Source organism: Schistocerca nitens, chromosome 3, assembly GCF_023898315.1.
Source record: "Schistocerca nitens isolate TAMUIC-IGC-003100 chromosome 3, iqSchNite1.1, whole genome shotgun sequence".
NCBI lineage: Eukaryota > Metazoa > Arthropoda > Insecta > Orthoptera > Acrididae > Schistocerca > Schistocerca nitens.
The window spans coordinates 250,637,514-250,656,312 of NC_064616.1; the positions used below are offsets into that span (position 1 = coordinate 250,637,514).

General features: G+C 38.5%; 1 protein-coding gene across 4 annotated transcripts in view; it reads right to left on the reverse strand.

Annotated features, from left to right (window-relative positions):
• The window catches only part of LOC126248212 (rab11 family-interacting protein 1), a 143,088-nt gene that overhangs the window by 61,533 nt on the left and 62,756 nt on the right, over positions 1 to 18,799 (reverse strand). For all 4 annotated transcript variants that reach the window (XM_049949032.1, XM_049949036.1, XM_049949034.1 and 1 more), the window contains exons 6-7: positions 16,571 to 16,639; positions 2,017 to 2,159 (exon numbers count right to left, since the gene is read on the reverse strand). In XM_049949032.1, the coding sequence (XP_049804989.1) occupies positions 2,017 to 2,159; positions 16,571 to 16,639 (212 nt within the window). The remainder of the gene's footprint in view (positions 1 to 2,016; positions 2,160 to 16,570; positions 16,640 to 18,799) is intronic.

Consider the following 18,799-nt stretch of genomic DNA (forward strand, 5'->3'; position numbering starts at 1 on the left):
TTATTTCTTGACCATGTATCCAGGATTTTCCATTACCACAGCATAATCATTGTATTTACATAAACTTTGTACATCATCATGGAAGTAGTAAATTTACTAAGTATCGTCATGCACATGATTAAATACCAGATCAAAATGTAACAGAGATTAGAATATAAGTAGCATATCAGAGTCTATTACTAAGGGGCAAATTTAGTATGATAAGCTGCCACACTCCTACATGTCTCATCCCATCAGCCCAAAGTTTAACTGTGATGGTGGTGGTAATAAATATTTATATTTGATTACTTATGAACCCCATTGTCACCCATGCATGTTAAAACAACTTTATGATATTTTATTTTTGGCACAGGTTGCTACCGCACATTGAATTATTTACTCATAGTGATTAGAAAGTTACACAATGAACTAGTTTAGGCATTTTGCCATTATCAAGCATACCTGTGCAGATAGTATAGTGTGCATAATATTGTTTCCTATGTCTGTGTTATGTATTATGAGTATGTATGGTAAATAATGCTTATGTATTAGCTGGTACAACATGGTCCATATTGCATCTTGGAGTGTATCAGTTGTCTTTCTTTTATGTTATGATCACGTTATTTCTATATACTTTTATTTGATGATTTCAATAATTTTTTAGTTTTATTTATTTATTTATTTATTTATTTTGACAGCTCCAGGGATGCTGTATTTTTACAAAGAAAATCCTGTTTTGGGGTAAGTCAGTGAGAATGTTTAATTTCACTGATTGTATTTTTTTGGATTTACATGCATAATGTCCTATTGTTTGTCAGGACAATTTACCCTTTTTTCTTTTATACTGTCAATAAAATTTTTCAGGTATTTTTATGTTTAAAATCTGTTGGGTATTTTTCTGTATAATGTAAGTAAAATGTGGATTGCTTTCTGTCGCAGTTTTGTATATGTTCATTAAATATCATTCTGAAATTCCTAGCTGTTTGTTTGATATAAAATTATTTGCAGTCGTGACAAGAAAGTTTGTGGATGCTTGGATTTGAAAAAGTGGAGATATATTTTTTTGGTGACTGTATTTTGGCCTTCAAGTTGTTATTTGTACAAAATGCTAATTTTATTTTTGTTTTCTTGAACATGTTGTTCATCTTATTCAGTATAGGATCTATGTATGGCGCTGCAACATAGGTAGGTTTATTTGTGGTTTTTCTTCTCTTTTTAATGTTATTTCTTTGTCTATGCTATGTTTTTGGTTTTGCATGCTGTTAATATAATTTTAGTACTATTTTGGAGTTTTTATTTCATATTGTATCACATTATTAGCAAGATGTAACTTTAAAATTCTGTTAATCACTGATTTGAAACATGCGTAGATCTTCAGACTTGGGCAACAAGAATTTTTATTTATGATGATATCTGTGGTAGTAGGTTTTTTTTTATATATTTCAAACTAGTGGCGGCAGTTTTTGTTGCTTACTTCCATTGTAAACATAACACATAGCTTGAGCCAGAGCTGTCAAACACTTTATGATAACAAGTGAAACACCCAAGTAAAAGCCAGATACTTTCAAACTGCAATTTATGTTCACTGAATGTATTTAAGGGGCCAAAGACGTTTATTATTAGCCAAAATAGAATATATGTACGGCTTCGGCAGCCAGAGGCAATGGTTGTGTGTGTGTGTGTGTGTGTGTGTGTGTGTGTGTGTGTGTGTGTTTGTTTTGAGATGCTCTACAATGTGGTGCATTTTTCATTGTCATATCTACTGTGGTTTTTCTCTCCTAGGTCTTTGAAATCAGGGAGGTTTGGGTGGGACACCCTGTATATCCCTTTCTTATATTGCCATTATTCCATCCCGGATTTTCCATTGTTTGATATCTATTACTCAGTTGCCTCTAGTCCCAATACAAGACTGAAGAAACAAACAGCCATGAAACATGTAGAGATTATAAACACTATATGAATTGAAAACATTTTAGTACATGATTCCTATTTCCATTAGTCATTTAATTGAAATTTGATACATAATATAATATTTACAGTGAATTCATCCTCATCTTCACTGATTACACCAGGGTCAGCTTCTCCTGCGATCTGGCCAATTCTTCGGTGGCTGGGACCAAGATTTCCATCAAATGACTCTTCCTTCAACTTGCTATTTGAGCCTTTCCCCACTTTCTTTCCTGAAAAATAAAATGTACATCTGAAAATCGAACTCTCCATTACTTGTGTTCTTCAATATCTACTAAGCATTTAGGTTCTAAATTATTTACACTCATTCACATACTCTGCTGCAAAAAATGAATCAACAAGTCCTGCAGATAAAACTAGACAATGCCAGTTTCTTTATGTCTGATAACAGTAATTGCATTTTTCCCTCCACCCTCTTACTTTAATTGAAGACTTGTTCACAGTTATTAAATCATGAGGCCAGCAAGTAAAATGAGCCATATTAGTCACCAAATTACTTATTCTGATGATGAATTACTGTTTCTATCAGTTTGTATGTATGTACGTATTTTTGAAACCACGCATAATTTGTTCCTATAAACACAGCAACAGTGCTTTATTTTTATCTACTGCACACAAAACTCAACAACAAAAGCTTCCCTACTGCATCAAACAATTAAAAATAAAAGTAGAGTGTTAATTTCACAACCAGTGACTGAAGCACAACCACCTTTTCTCGTCATTAATATTCCAAAACTGGCATCTGATTATGTCCTTCATACAAAATTTCTATACTGGAATATTTTCAAATATTTGTTGGAAGGCTTTAAAACATTTACATTGATGGTCAGATGCATTAGAATAGGTAATAGTGTAAGATAACAGCATAGAGGTAGCGAACAATGCTGTAGAAACCACTGGAACCTAGTCAAAGATAGTCACTGACTGCAGGAAAGGCTGGCTGCCACTAACAGAGTTACAACATTGACATGCAGTGGTTTCCTTTGAAAAGTACTGGTAGCTACAGAACTGTGTGCCAAAGTAAATATGTTTGATAAACTGATATAACAGAGTAGTACAGTTTAGTTTCACCCTATCTTGGTGGTTTGGCAGTTTTGAGTCTATGCTTGTTGACCATTATCACAAATACATGTTCTGCTACAAAATGAATGTTTTGGAGTTGAGGGTTTGACAAACTGAAACAGCTTAATCCTCAACAGATTTCTTATCTCCAACCAATGTGATAGACTCGCATTACTACAGAAACTACATACCTCTGATTGTGAAAGAGGGTGACAATACTAGAATCCAACAACACTACCAGTAGATAAATGATGGAAACTGGTAGCATGTTCTGAGGAGAAGTATGACAAATCCAGGGGGAATTGTAATGGCAATAGGACTTGCAACACAGTGTGATCAGAATCTTCATTGATTGTGGAGTGAAAGAGCTATAGATGAGAATTACTGGAGTGTATGTGAATTTGTAGTCAGGATCACAGCTGAGAAGACTGAAAAAACAGAAATAGATCGTGTCAAGGGGATCCAGGTAATGGATACAAATGTGGAACTTATTTTGGACACAAATTTCGCAGAAGGTAGCAACACTAGTCAAATGGGCAGCCCAACAGTGAACTGAATGAACATTACAGTATAGTACAGTACAGACCATGGTTGCAATTAAACACGTTAATAAACAGAAGCTTTAGACATGAGTATTTCCTTCACTCAGACATCACACTCCACACCAAACTGTCACCCACCAACCACAGTGAGGCACTCCTATTGCCATGGGAACCTCATATTAGGATTGTTTTGCAATACAACTCAATTTATAATGCTTTTTCTTAATAATCTCCAATACAGACAATACATTGCTTCATCTTCCAAAACAAATCATCACACTATAATTTCCAATTGCCTTCTGGCAGTTACTCACAACCTTTTTTCCAGATCTGATGGAGCTCTTCATCCACAGAAAAGTTTGAATCTTTCCAACTATGTTTTCACTGATGGAGACAAGGCAAAATAATACAAGGGTAAGATCTGAGCTGTAAAAATATCTATAAAAACTTTGGAGTTCACTGCAACCAAATAGTAGTTATACACAGAAGCACCAAAAAAATTGGTGTAGGCATGCATATTCAAATACATCTACATCTACATATTTACTCCGCTAGCCACCAGGCAGTGTGTGGCAGAGGGCACTATTCACACCGAAGTCGTATTTCCCCCCCATTCCACTCGCAGGTCGCACGAGGAAAAAACAACTGTCTGAACATCTCAGTACAAGCTCTAATTTCCCTTATCTTTGAATGGTGATCATTGCGCGATTTGAAGGATGTTGGTAATAATATATCCTCTACATCCTCGGCGAAGATTGGATTTTGGAATTTAGTGAACAGCCCCTTCCGTTTAGTGCGTCGTCTATCTGCAAGTGTGTCTCACTTCAAACTTTCTATGAGATTTGTAATGCACTCATGATGGCTAAATGTACCAGTCACGAATCTTGCCACTCTTCTTTGGACCTTCTCAATCTCTTGAATCAGACCCAACTGGTAAGAGTCCCATACAGACAAACAATACTCTAAGGCTGGATGAACTAAAGTATTGTAAGCAATTTCCTTTGTTGAAGGACTGCATCGCTTCAGGATTCTACCAATAACCTGCAATCTAGAGTTCGCCTTAGCCATTACTTGTGTAATCTGATTGTTCCATTTGAGATCATTTCGAATAGTCACGCCCAGATACTTGACGGATGTTACCGCTTCCAAAGACTGGGCATTTGTTTTGTACTCTTACATTAATGGGGATTTTCACTTTGTTATATGCAGTACGTTACACTTACTAATATTGAGAGATAACTGCCAGTCATTACACCACACATTTATTTTCTGCAAATCCTGATTGATTTCTTCACAACTTTCGTGTGATACTACTTTCCTGTAAACTACAGCATCATCAGCAAACAGTCTAATGCTACTCTCAATACCATCAACCAGATCGTTTAAATCATGAAAAGCAGCGGATCTATTATGCTGCCCTGGGGAAGCAATACAGAGATATGTAAACAGGCAGAATACAGCGCTGTGGTCGGCAATGCCTATATAAGATAACAAGTGTCTGGTCCAGTAGTGAGATTGGTTATTGCTGCTACAATGGCAGGTTATCAACATTTTAGTAAGTGTGAATGTGGTGTTAATAATCGGCGCATGAGCAGTGGGACACAGCACCTCCAATGTAGCGCTGAAGTGGGAATCTTCCTGTACGATCATTTCACGAGTGTACCGTGAATATCAGGAATCTGGTAAAACATCAAATCTTTGACATAGCTGCGGTCTGAAAAATATCCTGCAAGAATGGGACCAATGACGACTGAAGAGAATTGTTCAGAGTAACAGAAGTGCAACCCTTCCACAAATCGTTGCACATTTCAATGCTGGACCATCAACAAGTGTCAGCGTGCAAACCATTCAATGAAACATCATCGATATGGGCTTTTGGAGCTGAATGCCCACACGTATACCTTTGATGACTGCACTACACAAAGCTTTACACCTCACCTGGGCCCATCAACACTGATATTGGACTGTTGATGACTGGAAGCAAGGTGACTGTCTGGTATGAAATTGTATCAAGTGTATGGACGTGTACCGGAATGGAGACAACTAAGCGAATCCATGGACCCTGCATGTCAGCAGGGGACTGTTCAAACTGGTGAAGGCTCTGTAATGGTGTGCGGCACGTGCAGTTGGAGTGATATGGGACCACTAATATGTCTATATAGGACTCTGACGTACATAAGTATCCTGTCTGGTATCATCGATATGGGCTTTTGGAGCTGAATGCCCACACGTATACCTTTGATGACTGCACTACACAAAGCTTTACACCTCACCTGGGCCCATCAACACTGATATTGGACTGTTGATGACTGGAAGCAAGGTGACTGTCTGGTATGAAATTGTATCAAGTGTATGGACGTGTACGGGAATGGAGACAACTAAGCGAATCCATGGACCCTGCATGTCAGCAGGGGACTGTTCAAACTGGTGAAGGCTCTGTAATGGTGTGCGGCACGTGCAGTTGGAGTGATATGGGACCACTAATATGTCTATATAGGACTCTGACGTACATAAGTATCCTGTCTGATCACCTGCATCCATTAATGTCCATTGTGCAATCCGATGGACTTGGGCAATTTCAGCAGGACAATGTGACACCCCACACATCCAGAATTGCTATAGAGTGGCTCCAGGAACACTCTTCTGAGTTTAAACTCTTCCGCTGGCCACCAAACTCCCTAGACATTAACATTACTGGGCATAGCTGGGATGCATTGCAAAGTGCTGTTCAGAAGAGATCTCCACCCCCTCATACTCTTGCGTATTTGTGTGCAGCCCTGCAGGATTCATGGTGTAAGTTCCCTCCAGTACTACTTCAGACATTAGTTGAGTCCATGCCAAGTCATGTTGCGGCACTTCTGCATGTTCACGGGAGCCCTACACGATATTAGGCAGGTGTACCAGTTTCCTTGGCTCTTCAGTGTATTTTGTACACATGTATTTGATCCTTGTCATGATAAAAGAACAAACTGTTAATCATTGATCTTGGACTGCTTAGTGGATGATTCTAAAAGATGTGCTGAAACTTGAGGCAGCCATAGTTCCCCATACCACCTACCAGTGTACGAGTCAAGAATATGTTCTTACATCTCGTATCCCTTATGGCGATGAAAACAGCCTCCATTTTCTTCATGGCAGACAAATGTTCTGACAGCAATGGTTGTGCCTTCAATTTAAAAACTCACATTTGATTTGTTATAATTTTTTAATAGTGAAACTAGGTTTGTCACCTACAACAATGTTGTTCACATATTGAGATATTCAAATTTTTTGAACATTTATTTGCAACACAATGTGTTGTAAACTTCTCTGGCATGAAGCATATCACAATCGAAGATTGTGAGAACTGCAGGTGGAGAAAGGCATTAATATTCTTCCTTTCAGTGATGTAATAAACAGTGGTTTCCCTCTGTTTGTTTCTATAGTGTAGTACCAATCCCTTTAATGACCAAGGAATTAGATAAATGTGAAAGGAAAGCATTCTCAGGCCTGAATAACTAGTGAGATTTCCTCTGAGCACTGATATAATGTCAGCAAAAAAACTGGTTTCCTATTCCCCTTTTGATGATACTGTTAACTTATCCACACACTATATAATGCCCAGAACTGATTAAGACCTCTCACTACGAAATATGCACTTGCATATATGACATGAATATCTGATCTCAATAGCCAGATAATTTCCATCTCTAAAAACTTGTGATAACATCCACATAGATCATACACCATTATAAGGCTGATTACAGTAACATAACTCTAAAGGAAAATGAACAAACTGCCACCACAATATTTAACTGTTGAGAAGCAGATTATGTTGGCTCACCTTCCGGGAATGATTCCAGCAGGTTGCCAAAGGTACCTTGCATCTTGGTCCTCGCAAATGTAAGGGCTCAATGTACACAAAACTGTCCTGTCATCTCAAATGCTGGTGCTTTTTTTCTATTTTTAGTGTAATTTTTCATGTCATTTACATCCCCTAACAAACTCCTGCAGTCTAGCTGTACACTAACATCTTCTGAAACTTTATATTCATTATTTTCTCTAGATTGCAGGTTGACAATCAAACATTAGATGGGTACACAAATGTGTACAATTAATATTTCACTTATCTCACTAGCTCATCTTTAGGGTTTTCCTTGCCATTTTCACACACACACAAAACCACAAACAGCAGCATTGGTGAGGGCTTGGTCCCACATTAAACCCAAAAAAACTATACCCTTCACCACTTGCATGAACTATGATATATTGCCAAGCAGGATGCACCACCTCATATGGTTTCCAATGACTGATAGCCTGCCAATTAAACTGATATTTTTTCTTGCTCTTTCAATCTGTGACAGTCTAAAACGAAACCCGTCATTAACACACTATTGTCCCCAGTAGCTTATCCTGGTAGCACTAGTTTTCTTCAAAGTGTGGTACTCATGGGACAATTTTGTCATTGGGTAGGGGAAGAAATCTGTGGTTGCACAACCTCAGAGACAGTGTGTCATATGACTTATTTGATATCCTAGAATGGCAATACCAATTCTGACAGGATAGCAGAGACACTACTAGTTAGAGAGTCATATTGGGTATTCAAGTGCGAAATGAGTACTATAGACTGTGCCTATGACAGACTGGTACACACTGTGGCATTTTTGTATGAAGCCATCATTAATCAACATTCAGATACCTGTATACAATTGAGCTCTTCTTTGTTTATAGCATGGACTTTGATTTTGGATTCTCAACTCTAGTTAACAAGATTCTTGAATATGTCATTGTCTGTCACATCTTCCTTGTAAACATGTAATCATCAACAACTGTCCCAGATGGTAGTCTCTTACCAGCACTTCTACAACTCCTAACCAAACTTCTGCAGTTCCACAACTATTTCAGCATTAACAAACATTAAAGCTCTGCTGCCTTTACAGTGGTTCAAATGGCTCTGAGCACTATGGGACTCAACTGATGAGGTCATTAGTCCCCTAGAACTTAGAACTAGTTAAACCTAACTAACCTAAGGACATCACACACATCCATGCCCGAGGCAGGATTCGAACCTGCGACCGTAGCGGGCTCGCGGTTCCAGACTGCAGCGCCAGAACCGCGCGGCCACTTCGGCCGGCCGCCTTTACAGTGTTCAGAACTTTGTTTCTCTCAGGTATAACAGAAAAGTGTCAACAAGGACAATTCCTACAATATGGATCCACCCGATGAAGTGGCATAATTGTTGTTAATTCAGCCTTTGTTGCATTGCAATTGGTATTTCTGATATTACTCATCAGATTGCTACTTTACTTTCTTAAACTAGTAAACAATATGAATTATTTCACAAGCCATAACTGAGCAAGTTCGTATAGTGATAAGACACTGCACTTTCCTTCAGGAGGACCATGGTTCACATTCCCATATGGCCATCCTGCTTTAGGGTTTTCTTTGTTTCCCTAAACTGCTGAAGTCAGACACCAGATTAGTTCTTTTGAAATGGACATAGTCAATTTCATTCCCCATAGTTGTGTTCCCCCTCTAATGACCTCATCACTGATGGGATGTAAACAGAGCCATATGCTGCAGACTTCTAGCCCGCCTGAGTTCCCCACGGTGGGCTGACCTGTCTTGGGTGGGCTGGCCACTCACTGGTCGGCCAACTGACCTCAGTCTCGCTTCAGCAACAGACTAGTCTGTTAGTCTGGCCTGTGCATCCAGCTCAGCCAACCCATAGCTCGGGATCCACAGCAGGTCCAGGTCCAGGCTGTAACGCTAACCCCAAGCGCCAAATTTGTAGCTTCACTGCAGTGCTCATCTCATCTCATTTCATCTACTTTATGAAAAATCATGTAATCAACCAAGTGTGTGGTACAAATTAAAGCTGCAAGAACTATGTTATCACAGCATATGCAGTTGCATGTATTTTTACATTTCCATATGAGAAAAAAATACTGCAATTACAAACATAGCTACCAAAAAAGCTCTCATTTAGGTAACAATCTCAAGAAGCAGGAAGCTTTGTCTCTTGTGAGCTCTCTGCATCAGGTTCAAGCTAAAAATAAAAATGAAGAATTACTTATTCTTTCTGTAACTCCATGAAAGAAAAGTCTGCAATATTACAGTAAATAATTTTGATGAGAACCTTACCAAACAACTGTGTACAAGTAGAGTGCAATTCTAATTCTGAGCACTTATTGTACCCTTTTTCTGTGAAATGACTGAAATTACATCCTGCTTAGGCACTACATCTGCATCTACTTGACTAATCTGCAGTTCACACTTACATGTTTGGCTGAGGTTTCATACAACCAATTTCAGACTCTCTCTTGATTGTTTCTCTCTATACAGCATGTGGAAAAAATGAATACCGAAATCTTTCTGGGAGAACTTTGATTTCTCAAATTTCTCCCTTTATAGGTGGAAGTCAACAAAATATTTTTGCATTCAGAGAAGAAAGTTGGTGACTGAAATTTTTTCAAAAGATTTCATTGCAAGAAAAAACACCTTTGATTTAATGATAACCACTCTAACACACTTATTACATCCATGGCCATTCTCTCCTGTTTTTTGATAACACAATACCAATTGCTCTTCTTTGAACTTTTTCTATATCCTTCATCAACACAATCAAGTAAAGATCCCATACAACATGGCAATACTCCAGAAGAGGACAGACAAGTGTAGTGTGCATAGTCTCTCGAGTACATTTGTTACATCTTCCAAGTGCTCTTCCAATGAAACCTATCCTTTACTTCACTTTCCCATAAGATTTTCTATGTGATATATGCATCAATAGATCACTTTCTTTGAGGTATTTTATAGTGGTGGAACTCAGTATACGTTCGAAAGTCCTGCTACAAATCGACGTCAATGATATGGGTCTATAACTCAGCAGATTACTTCTGCCTCCTTTCTTGTTTATTGGTATAATACGTGCAGCCTATCAGTATTTACATATGAATCTTTCATCGAGCAAGCAGTTGTATGTGATAGGTACAAATTAAGTTATTTAATCAGCATACTATGAAAGGAATCAATTTGGTACATAATCTGGACTGTAAGATTTGTCTTTATTAAGTGGCCTAAGCTGCTTTTCTTTACAAAGGGTACCTACTTCCAACTTACTCATGTTGGCAGCTGTTCTTTGTTTGAATTCTGGAATACTTACTGCTTCTTCTCTGTTGAAGAATTTCACAAAACTGTGTTCAGTAACTCAACTTTCGTTGCACTGTCATCAATAATACTACCACTGCCATCACATAATGAAGATATTGATTGTGTCTTTCTGTTAGTATGCTTTCCATACAACCAGAATCAATTTCAATTTTCTGCCACATTTGGAAGAGAGTTTCGTCTTGGAAACTATCAAAAGCATCTCACACTGAAGTCTGCACTAAGTTTCGATCATCTGAAAACCATTGCCAATCTTTGAGATCTTACATTATTTTAAATCTACCATCATCTTTTTGTTGCTTCTGCAACAATCACTTGATCAGTTTTGTGTACAATGAGGGATTTGTTCTGTATCTTATTAATTTACTTGGTACAAAATTTGCAATTGCTGTCAACACTATTTCTCTGAATTTACACCACATCTGATTGAAACTTACATCGTTAGTATGGAAGGAATGGAGACTGTCTCTTAGAAAACCAGCAAGAGAGTTTTATCTGCTTTTTTTTAAATAGATATGTTTCATATTTATTTCTGGTGGATTTGTATGGTATGGCATTCCATCTCGCTACAACCACCTTGTGGTCACTAATTCCTGAATCCATCTAGATGCTCCCTGCTCAGGATTGTTTGTCACTAAGATGTCTAGTATGTTATCACAATCACTTACACTTTGTGTGAGCTATAGAACTAATTTCTCAAAATAAATTAGTAACTGGAACAGCTAAAATCTTGCATTGCAGTCTACAAAGGTAGCACGGATGCCATTAGGTACAGTCTTGCCTTCAAAACATACTGACATTCTCAAGTGTGTCATTCTCAGAAGCCCAGTTTCCAAATCTGTTGTTCTTGAATGACGAGCATTTCTTCTCTGGTGTAATTTCGTTTTGTACATCTAAAAAAAGAATCACTGTCAAATGATGTTATAATAATTAAAACATCAAAGTTTGAGACTTTATTCTAACCTTAAGCGGAAAATTAACAGAGAAAATTTTACCCACAAATATCTCTCCCTCCTCATCTGTTTCCTCCGAGTACTTTCTTTCTTCCACTATCTAAAGTTCACAAGTTAACACACAAAGATGAACTCAGTAGCTCCCCATAATTTTATCTGAAATAGAAGTGTGTTCACAGTGTCCATACATTACCCCTTTGTGGTTACAGTAGCTCTCACTAGATTATGAACACACATCAAATCAAACCAACTTAAAATAGTAGCAACTACAATAATGCCTTCTTTAGTAGCTACATAGGCATGACAATGTTGCTGCACTACACGTGTGATTTGATCTATGTTTTGTCTTTGTCTCAGAGCAGAGCATTTCCACCAACTTCCTAGACCTATCATTCAAGGACTGGACCAAGTTGCAGTTTCATGTTCTTGTTATTTCTGCCACCAAAACTGCACTTACTTTCACACCAGGCAAAACATGTTTACAATGATTATTAGTTTATTTTTCAGTCAATTTAAATGCCCTTAACAACCATATTTACCACACAATAGCATATTGTGTTAGCTGCTAATGCTCCACAAAATGAAATATTCATTGTATTGCCACAACTTCTAATCCATAAGGAACTGCAAAAAAGTGAATGATAACAGTTTATTGTAAAAGGAATTAAGAAAACAGTTTTAGACAGTCAATTATTTGTACTACTACTTAATTTCATCCAAATAAGTGACATTATGAGATAATGTACACATTAGAGATCATCCCATTTCAAGATGGTGGGTGACATTGGCTCTCCAGGCTCACAATTCAATCAGCGTCCTCAGCCTGTGCCGCGATACATGAGGTGTTGACAGCCCAGTGCCCCGGCCTGGTAAAAGCACAGCTCAGCGAGTGAGACGTGGTACGGTGCTGCCCGGTGACCCATATCAGACTGAGCCCACTCGTGCCGCATAGGCCAGCCTGTCAGAGGTGGAGTAGCACTGGCTTGCACCATGTGAACCATATTTATGGTTGTAAAACCTGCATCTTCCTTCCTTCCCTTCAAAAGTCATAGCTATTAGTTAATCCTATTAACTTAGTCTTTTCTGAAATTTATGATATGAAAACTAGTCCTTATAGTAAGCAAACTAACATCATAGCTACAAGGCTAAAATTTGACCACAGCGCCAAACAACAGGTTCAGTCTTGTGTTTTATAGGCCGCTGAACTTCAAGGTCTATACACACAGTGCAATTTTTTGTATGAATAGGAAGTTTATCTGGAAGAAGAGGGAGACTACATCGTGTGCGATGAGTTCGTTCTTGCAATCTGGGAAAGCCCCAGGAGTTGATGATATAGCAGCAGAACTCATTGAGGCTGCTGGGGAAGAGCTACGTGAAAAACTGTTCCATCTCGTACAAGTTATATAAGAAACTGGGGAGCTCCCAAAAGACTATAAAAATTTGTCAAAGAAACCATCTGCAAAACAGATTTGAACAATACAGGGGCCTCAAGATATTGACCTCTTTCATTTCATAGCAGTTAGAGGGCAGAATGAATGCAATCATCACAGACGCGCAATGTGTCTTTAGAAGGAGTGCAGGCACATGAGAAACAATACTCTTGAGGAAACACTACAGAAGGCTCAATATATTGTCTTCATTGATTTAGAAAAGGATCTAACAGGGTAGACTGGCGAATACTTTTAAGATGCTGAGAGAGAGAGTGACATAAAATACACACAAACAGACGAGTAGTGCAGAAACTATACAGAGAAGAGGTGGCTGTGGTAAGGCATTGAGAACATCTAGAAGAAGCTACTGTAAATAGGGTATATGACAGAGCAACTCACACTCTCCTGTCTTGTTCAATGGATACAGTTCAAGGGCAGATGATGATGTTAGGGACAAACAAGAGACTATAGAAGGAATTAAAATTCATGGTAAGAAAATATACATGTTGAGAGTTTTTGCCTGTACCACAGTGTTAACTGAAGTTGCAGAACAATTAGAAGCAATGCTGGTCCAGATGGAAATCACCACCAATTCATCCTATAATTGAAAATTAATAAAGGTGAAACAAAAATCTTAGTGGTGAGCAGACAAAACATTGTTGCCCAATGCTCATTTATTAATGAGTGACTGAAGACCATCTAATTCTTTGCCTGACTACAGAGTAAAATTACATCAGACAGAAGATCCAGGGAGGATATTGCATGGTGAAACCATCAGGCAAAAGCTCCTTTTAACAAGAACACCTCAGGAAAGACCTCATAAAGACATTTGGAGTGTGGTGCTGTACGGAAGTGAAACATGGACACTGGGACAAGCATAAATCACAAAATAAGAAACTTCAGGATGCGGTGTTACCACAGAATGCTGAATGAAGAGGTGCTCAACAGAGTGGAGGAAGGAAAGCCTTGTCTCCTGAAGCTTATCAAACACAGAAGTGACACGTGGGTGGGCCACCTTCAGAGACATGATGGTATCATTAAAAGTATCACTGGAGGCATAGTAGAAGCAAAGAAAAAAGAGGCAGAGCGAGACTAGAGCACATCAACTAGATCATGGAAGATACCACAGGGTTGCCACAAGTTTCCCCAAGCGAAACTGCTTGATATTTCCCTGATTTCCAGACAAGTCTTGCATTTTTCCCTGACGAATTTTGAGATCTCAAGTATAAGTTCAAATGTAAGTTGACAATCTGTCTTTGTAGCTACGGTAAACAAGGAAATATCTAAAAAAAAATTCAAGCAGATGGCGTTTCCTGGTGTGAGCAAAAATCTTAAGTACTAACAACAATTTCTTTTGTAATGAACTGTTTTTAGGTGGAGAAAGCAAGCCAAATAGTATGTGTGTTTCATTAAGACAGCCAATGTTATTTTATTCCAATAAAACAAAACATATTGGGTGACAAAAATATGTATTTGCTTGGAGTCGCAAGACAGATTTGAAATACCTTCACTGATTTCAGAAATAACCTCAGAAAATAAAGTAGGTCTCTTGAAAGAAGTGTACAAGTTAGGAAGAAATGTGTAGGTGACTGACAATAAAATTTGGTTCTAATATGTTTGTTATTACCCACTGTGTCATACCTATTACTTTACAGGTATTTTTTGACTTTTCTTTCGAAAAATATATCAGTATAGAGTGTACAAACCCCGAGTGACTGACAATCTTCTTCTTCTTATCGTCCATACTTTCTAACACACAAACCACTTTTTAAGTGCCAAAATGTACTAGAACAAATAAAATGTCTATAAAATGCCACACTGTGAAATGTACTTGCAGTGAAACAATCACAATCCCTGAAATCCATCGCCCGTGACCTCTGACCTACTGAGGAGCACAACAGTCCTGGGTCCGTGGATAAACCATGAATATCCCCTACATTACACTACACACAAACTGATCTGGCCTGCGGACAGATCAGTCAGACTAGATCCGATGGGCAGGGCCTGCTCATTAGTGGGAACCGAATGGCTTTAGATTGGCAGGCTCAACCCATGACACACACCCGCAGGAAAGGCCTGTGGTTTTGGCCCATTGTGGAAATCCACTCATGTGGCCAGCTATTCACGAGCCACAGTCAGCATGTTGATGAAATGAGACCACGGTGATCAATCCATGCAACAGATAACTTGTTCAAATACTCTGAGAATCAATAATAATGAGGATAGGTAGCAACTCACCGTAAAGATGATTGCTGAGCCACAGATAGGCACGTAGAAAAGAAAATCACACTCTCACAACTAAATTTTCAATCATAGTTTTTGTCAGAAAATGAGAGCACACACACATTCACACAATCACCCACACACAACTCAGATACACATGACGGCCATCTACAGTCTCAGAATAAGATCCAAACAAAACACTCCTCATGCCTCCCTGCCTCTCGTCAGGTGGCAAGAAGTGGTGGCAGCACTGACTGCAAGATGAGGAGAGTGGTAGGAAGGGAAGAAGCAGTAGTAATGAGGAAGTACAGCCAGTGACGACGCAAGTCACCTTGTCTCTACTGAGACAAAAAGAGATCTTTCCAGTTCCCCCCCCCCCCGCCGTGATATTTCCCTGACATGTTTGAAATTCCCTGATTTCCAGAACCTGTGGCAACCTTGTACCAGCTCCACCACCTATACCACTCTCAAGAGGGAGGCTGAAGACAGTAATGTATGGGAAGCTGCTGTGAACCAATTTAATTTAGAAGACCTACAAAAAAGTGTAATGTGTCTTACACAGTCCCTTATTCACGATATAGTGATTAGATTAGTCCCTCATAAAAATATAAGAGTAAAGATGCTGGGAACATCAGACCTACACATCGGTGAAGCCCTGACAAAGCATTTTGTTCCCTGGAAAAACCCAAGCAATCCTAGGAGTGTATATATGTTAATTCTGCTGGGACTATTCCTGAGAGCAATGTAGCTACTTGTGGTACATGCGGTCTAAACTTTCCTTGTGAGGCACAGAGGTCTACCACCTCACTGAGCACTATGATCCATGCCCTGACCACCATTTCTGCAATTGAGGATAATTCTTTTGACGTAATGTCTGATGCTGGTGGCCTGTTCCCAGTCACAGCTGTTGCTACAGACCAACCCCAGCTGTACTACTCACACATCACAGCAGCATTATGATTTGAGATCACACCATCAGTAACAATAGTTTTCTAAGGTTTATACAGAGCAGAGATGGAAGCCATCAAGACAGAGCTCCTTCCGCCACTCGTGCAACTCCCAAAACCCACGCTGTCAGAGGCTGACCCGAGCAACGCCCCACAGTCTGTAGACAGATTGATTTCATTACTGCCTCCCGTGCTGCCACCTGTTGCTTCAGACATTGAATATCACTAGATCCCACAACAGTCCTGGCATTGTCATGGCCACTATTGTTTCCATCACTCATCAGTATATGTAAATGTTGATTAATACAATTACTAACCTATACTTTTGGCTATTTTCTTCAAGCTCTTCCTCTTTTCCAGACTTCCAATACTGAGTAGACTGCCACCTGCAAAATACAAAAAGAACAATACAATGAAGGTTTTCACTGCTCATCATCTTTGCTGCTGATGAATTTTCCATGTTGTATGGTCATGATTCATGAAACAGACACAACCATACAAACCTAGTGATTCTCTGGCAGCTACAAAAATAATTACTGGCTTTAGCCAAAAAGCTCAAATAAAAGCAATAAATTATCATGAAATCTCCGTTATGTAATTTAAGGGACAGCATCACACAGTACTCATTGCATTTTAAAATACTTTAATGATTTTCTATGACACAAAAGGACTTGTTAGACTACAAGGCAAAATTTGGAAACTATACAGTTTGCATGGACAAACTGGAGTATGTTTCTGAAGCCTCATATGCAGACTGCCAGACTTCGCTGCAAACTGTACTCACTATTTTGTTTGCACTACTGCACTTGTTTTTCTCATATATTAGATATACACTGCATATAATTTAATTATCATTGAACTACTAGTGAAAGGTTATTATTTTCCCCAACAAAAGTCAACAGTCCAGATACAATACTCTTGATGTTTCTTAAGATACGTCTCAATTGGAAAAAAGACTTTAGGGTATGATTAATACAAAAAATATTGATATTATTCTGGGACTACTGACACGTTTGTGCTGTGTGAATTACTGACACAAATAATACACTGCACAAAATTTAAATTTTTCATTTTCTGTAGTGCCAATGGTGAACATTTTGAAAACATTGTGATGTGATTGTTTGCAAAGATTGTTTTCATACGATTATTTCACTTATGTATGGTGATATGAGCTGTACAGCGTACAGCGCCATCTGTTAGCAGCTTTTGTAACTATTATTTCAAACTGCTGTACAAAATTCTTACAGCTTTCACAATAAACATACTTTTTACTGCATTCCTCTATCGATCTTTGTTTTCGAGACATATAATTTTGAAATCAGAGAGTCCTTTTCTGGACACCCTGTACAATGTGGTGTGAGGTAAGGCCGACTCACTAAGATGTCACATACCAAGCCCAAATTGCATATTTCATTCATATTCATTTTATACGTGACATCACAAGAGATAAATAGTACATGTTGTTAACCGCCAAAGATGATTTAATCTTTGAAATTAAATTCAACTTTTTTTTTAAGTTTAGAACAGTAACTGAAAGAATTTGCAGAAATGTTGCTGAAGAATGTTGCAGTTGCCACCAGAAAGATCGCAGGAGGCGCATATTGGCACGGCGCGTCATGGAGAGTAGTTGCCGCAAGTAAAGTCCCGTCCACCAGAGGGCAAGCGAGAATTCGGCCGCACGCTCTGCCGGCGGAACAACAACAACTCAGGCACCACGGGCCGTGACCAGTCAGTTTTATATCGGGCATGCCTAGCAGACAGTTCCCGGCCTACACTATGTGAAGTGCGAAGGACAATGTGAATCGTGTTAATACAACTGTGTTATCTACAGCACCATACTTTTCAATGATCATATGCAAAATACAAAGAAAGGCAAAAAGAGAATGAAAATGTGTGGAAGACACAAAGTCCACAGTGTGGTAGTCATTGGACGGCAGAGGAAACAAGAGATAAAGGTAAATATTACAGGTAATATGCACGAAAAATGAGGTATTAGCAAAATGTGAATGAATATTGAAAAGACAACATGACTGTAACATGCAGGAAGACTGTGATGGTGAAAAACAAAACACAGAATTGAGGAATGGAAGGAAAACCAAATTTATCAGCTCAAATAAATAATAAGTAAAATATGAAAAATTGATACAATAAACAGAAACAAAAATTGTATCTTAAAACCTTCAGCAGGCAGACAGAAAGAAGCAAGATATATGAAACTTGCATTATTCGATTACAGTTTCAAAATGGTTAATGAATAGTCACTCAAGCTGCTAACTTTCTTCCCCTCCACAGAGTTGGCTTTTACACTAGTGGATCTGAAAATGGCTTCAATATAAAAGCTGAAACTGATTGTCGATTAACATAAAGAACATTGCAGCACCTGGGGCAGCTATTCATTAATTCAGTGTACTGTTGCACACCAGCAGTTCTCTCCAAATAAGGGGAAACTAATAATTTAAAATATTTATTATAGGAAAGGCAGGAAAATGATGTCACATAGGAGCTCTTTGTTTTTTCAAATAATAAATCACTTCATGGTTAGCATT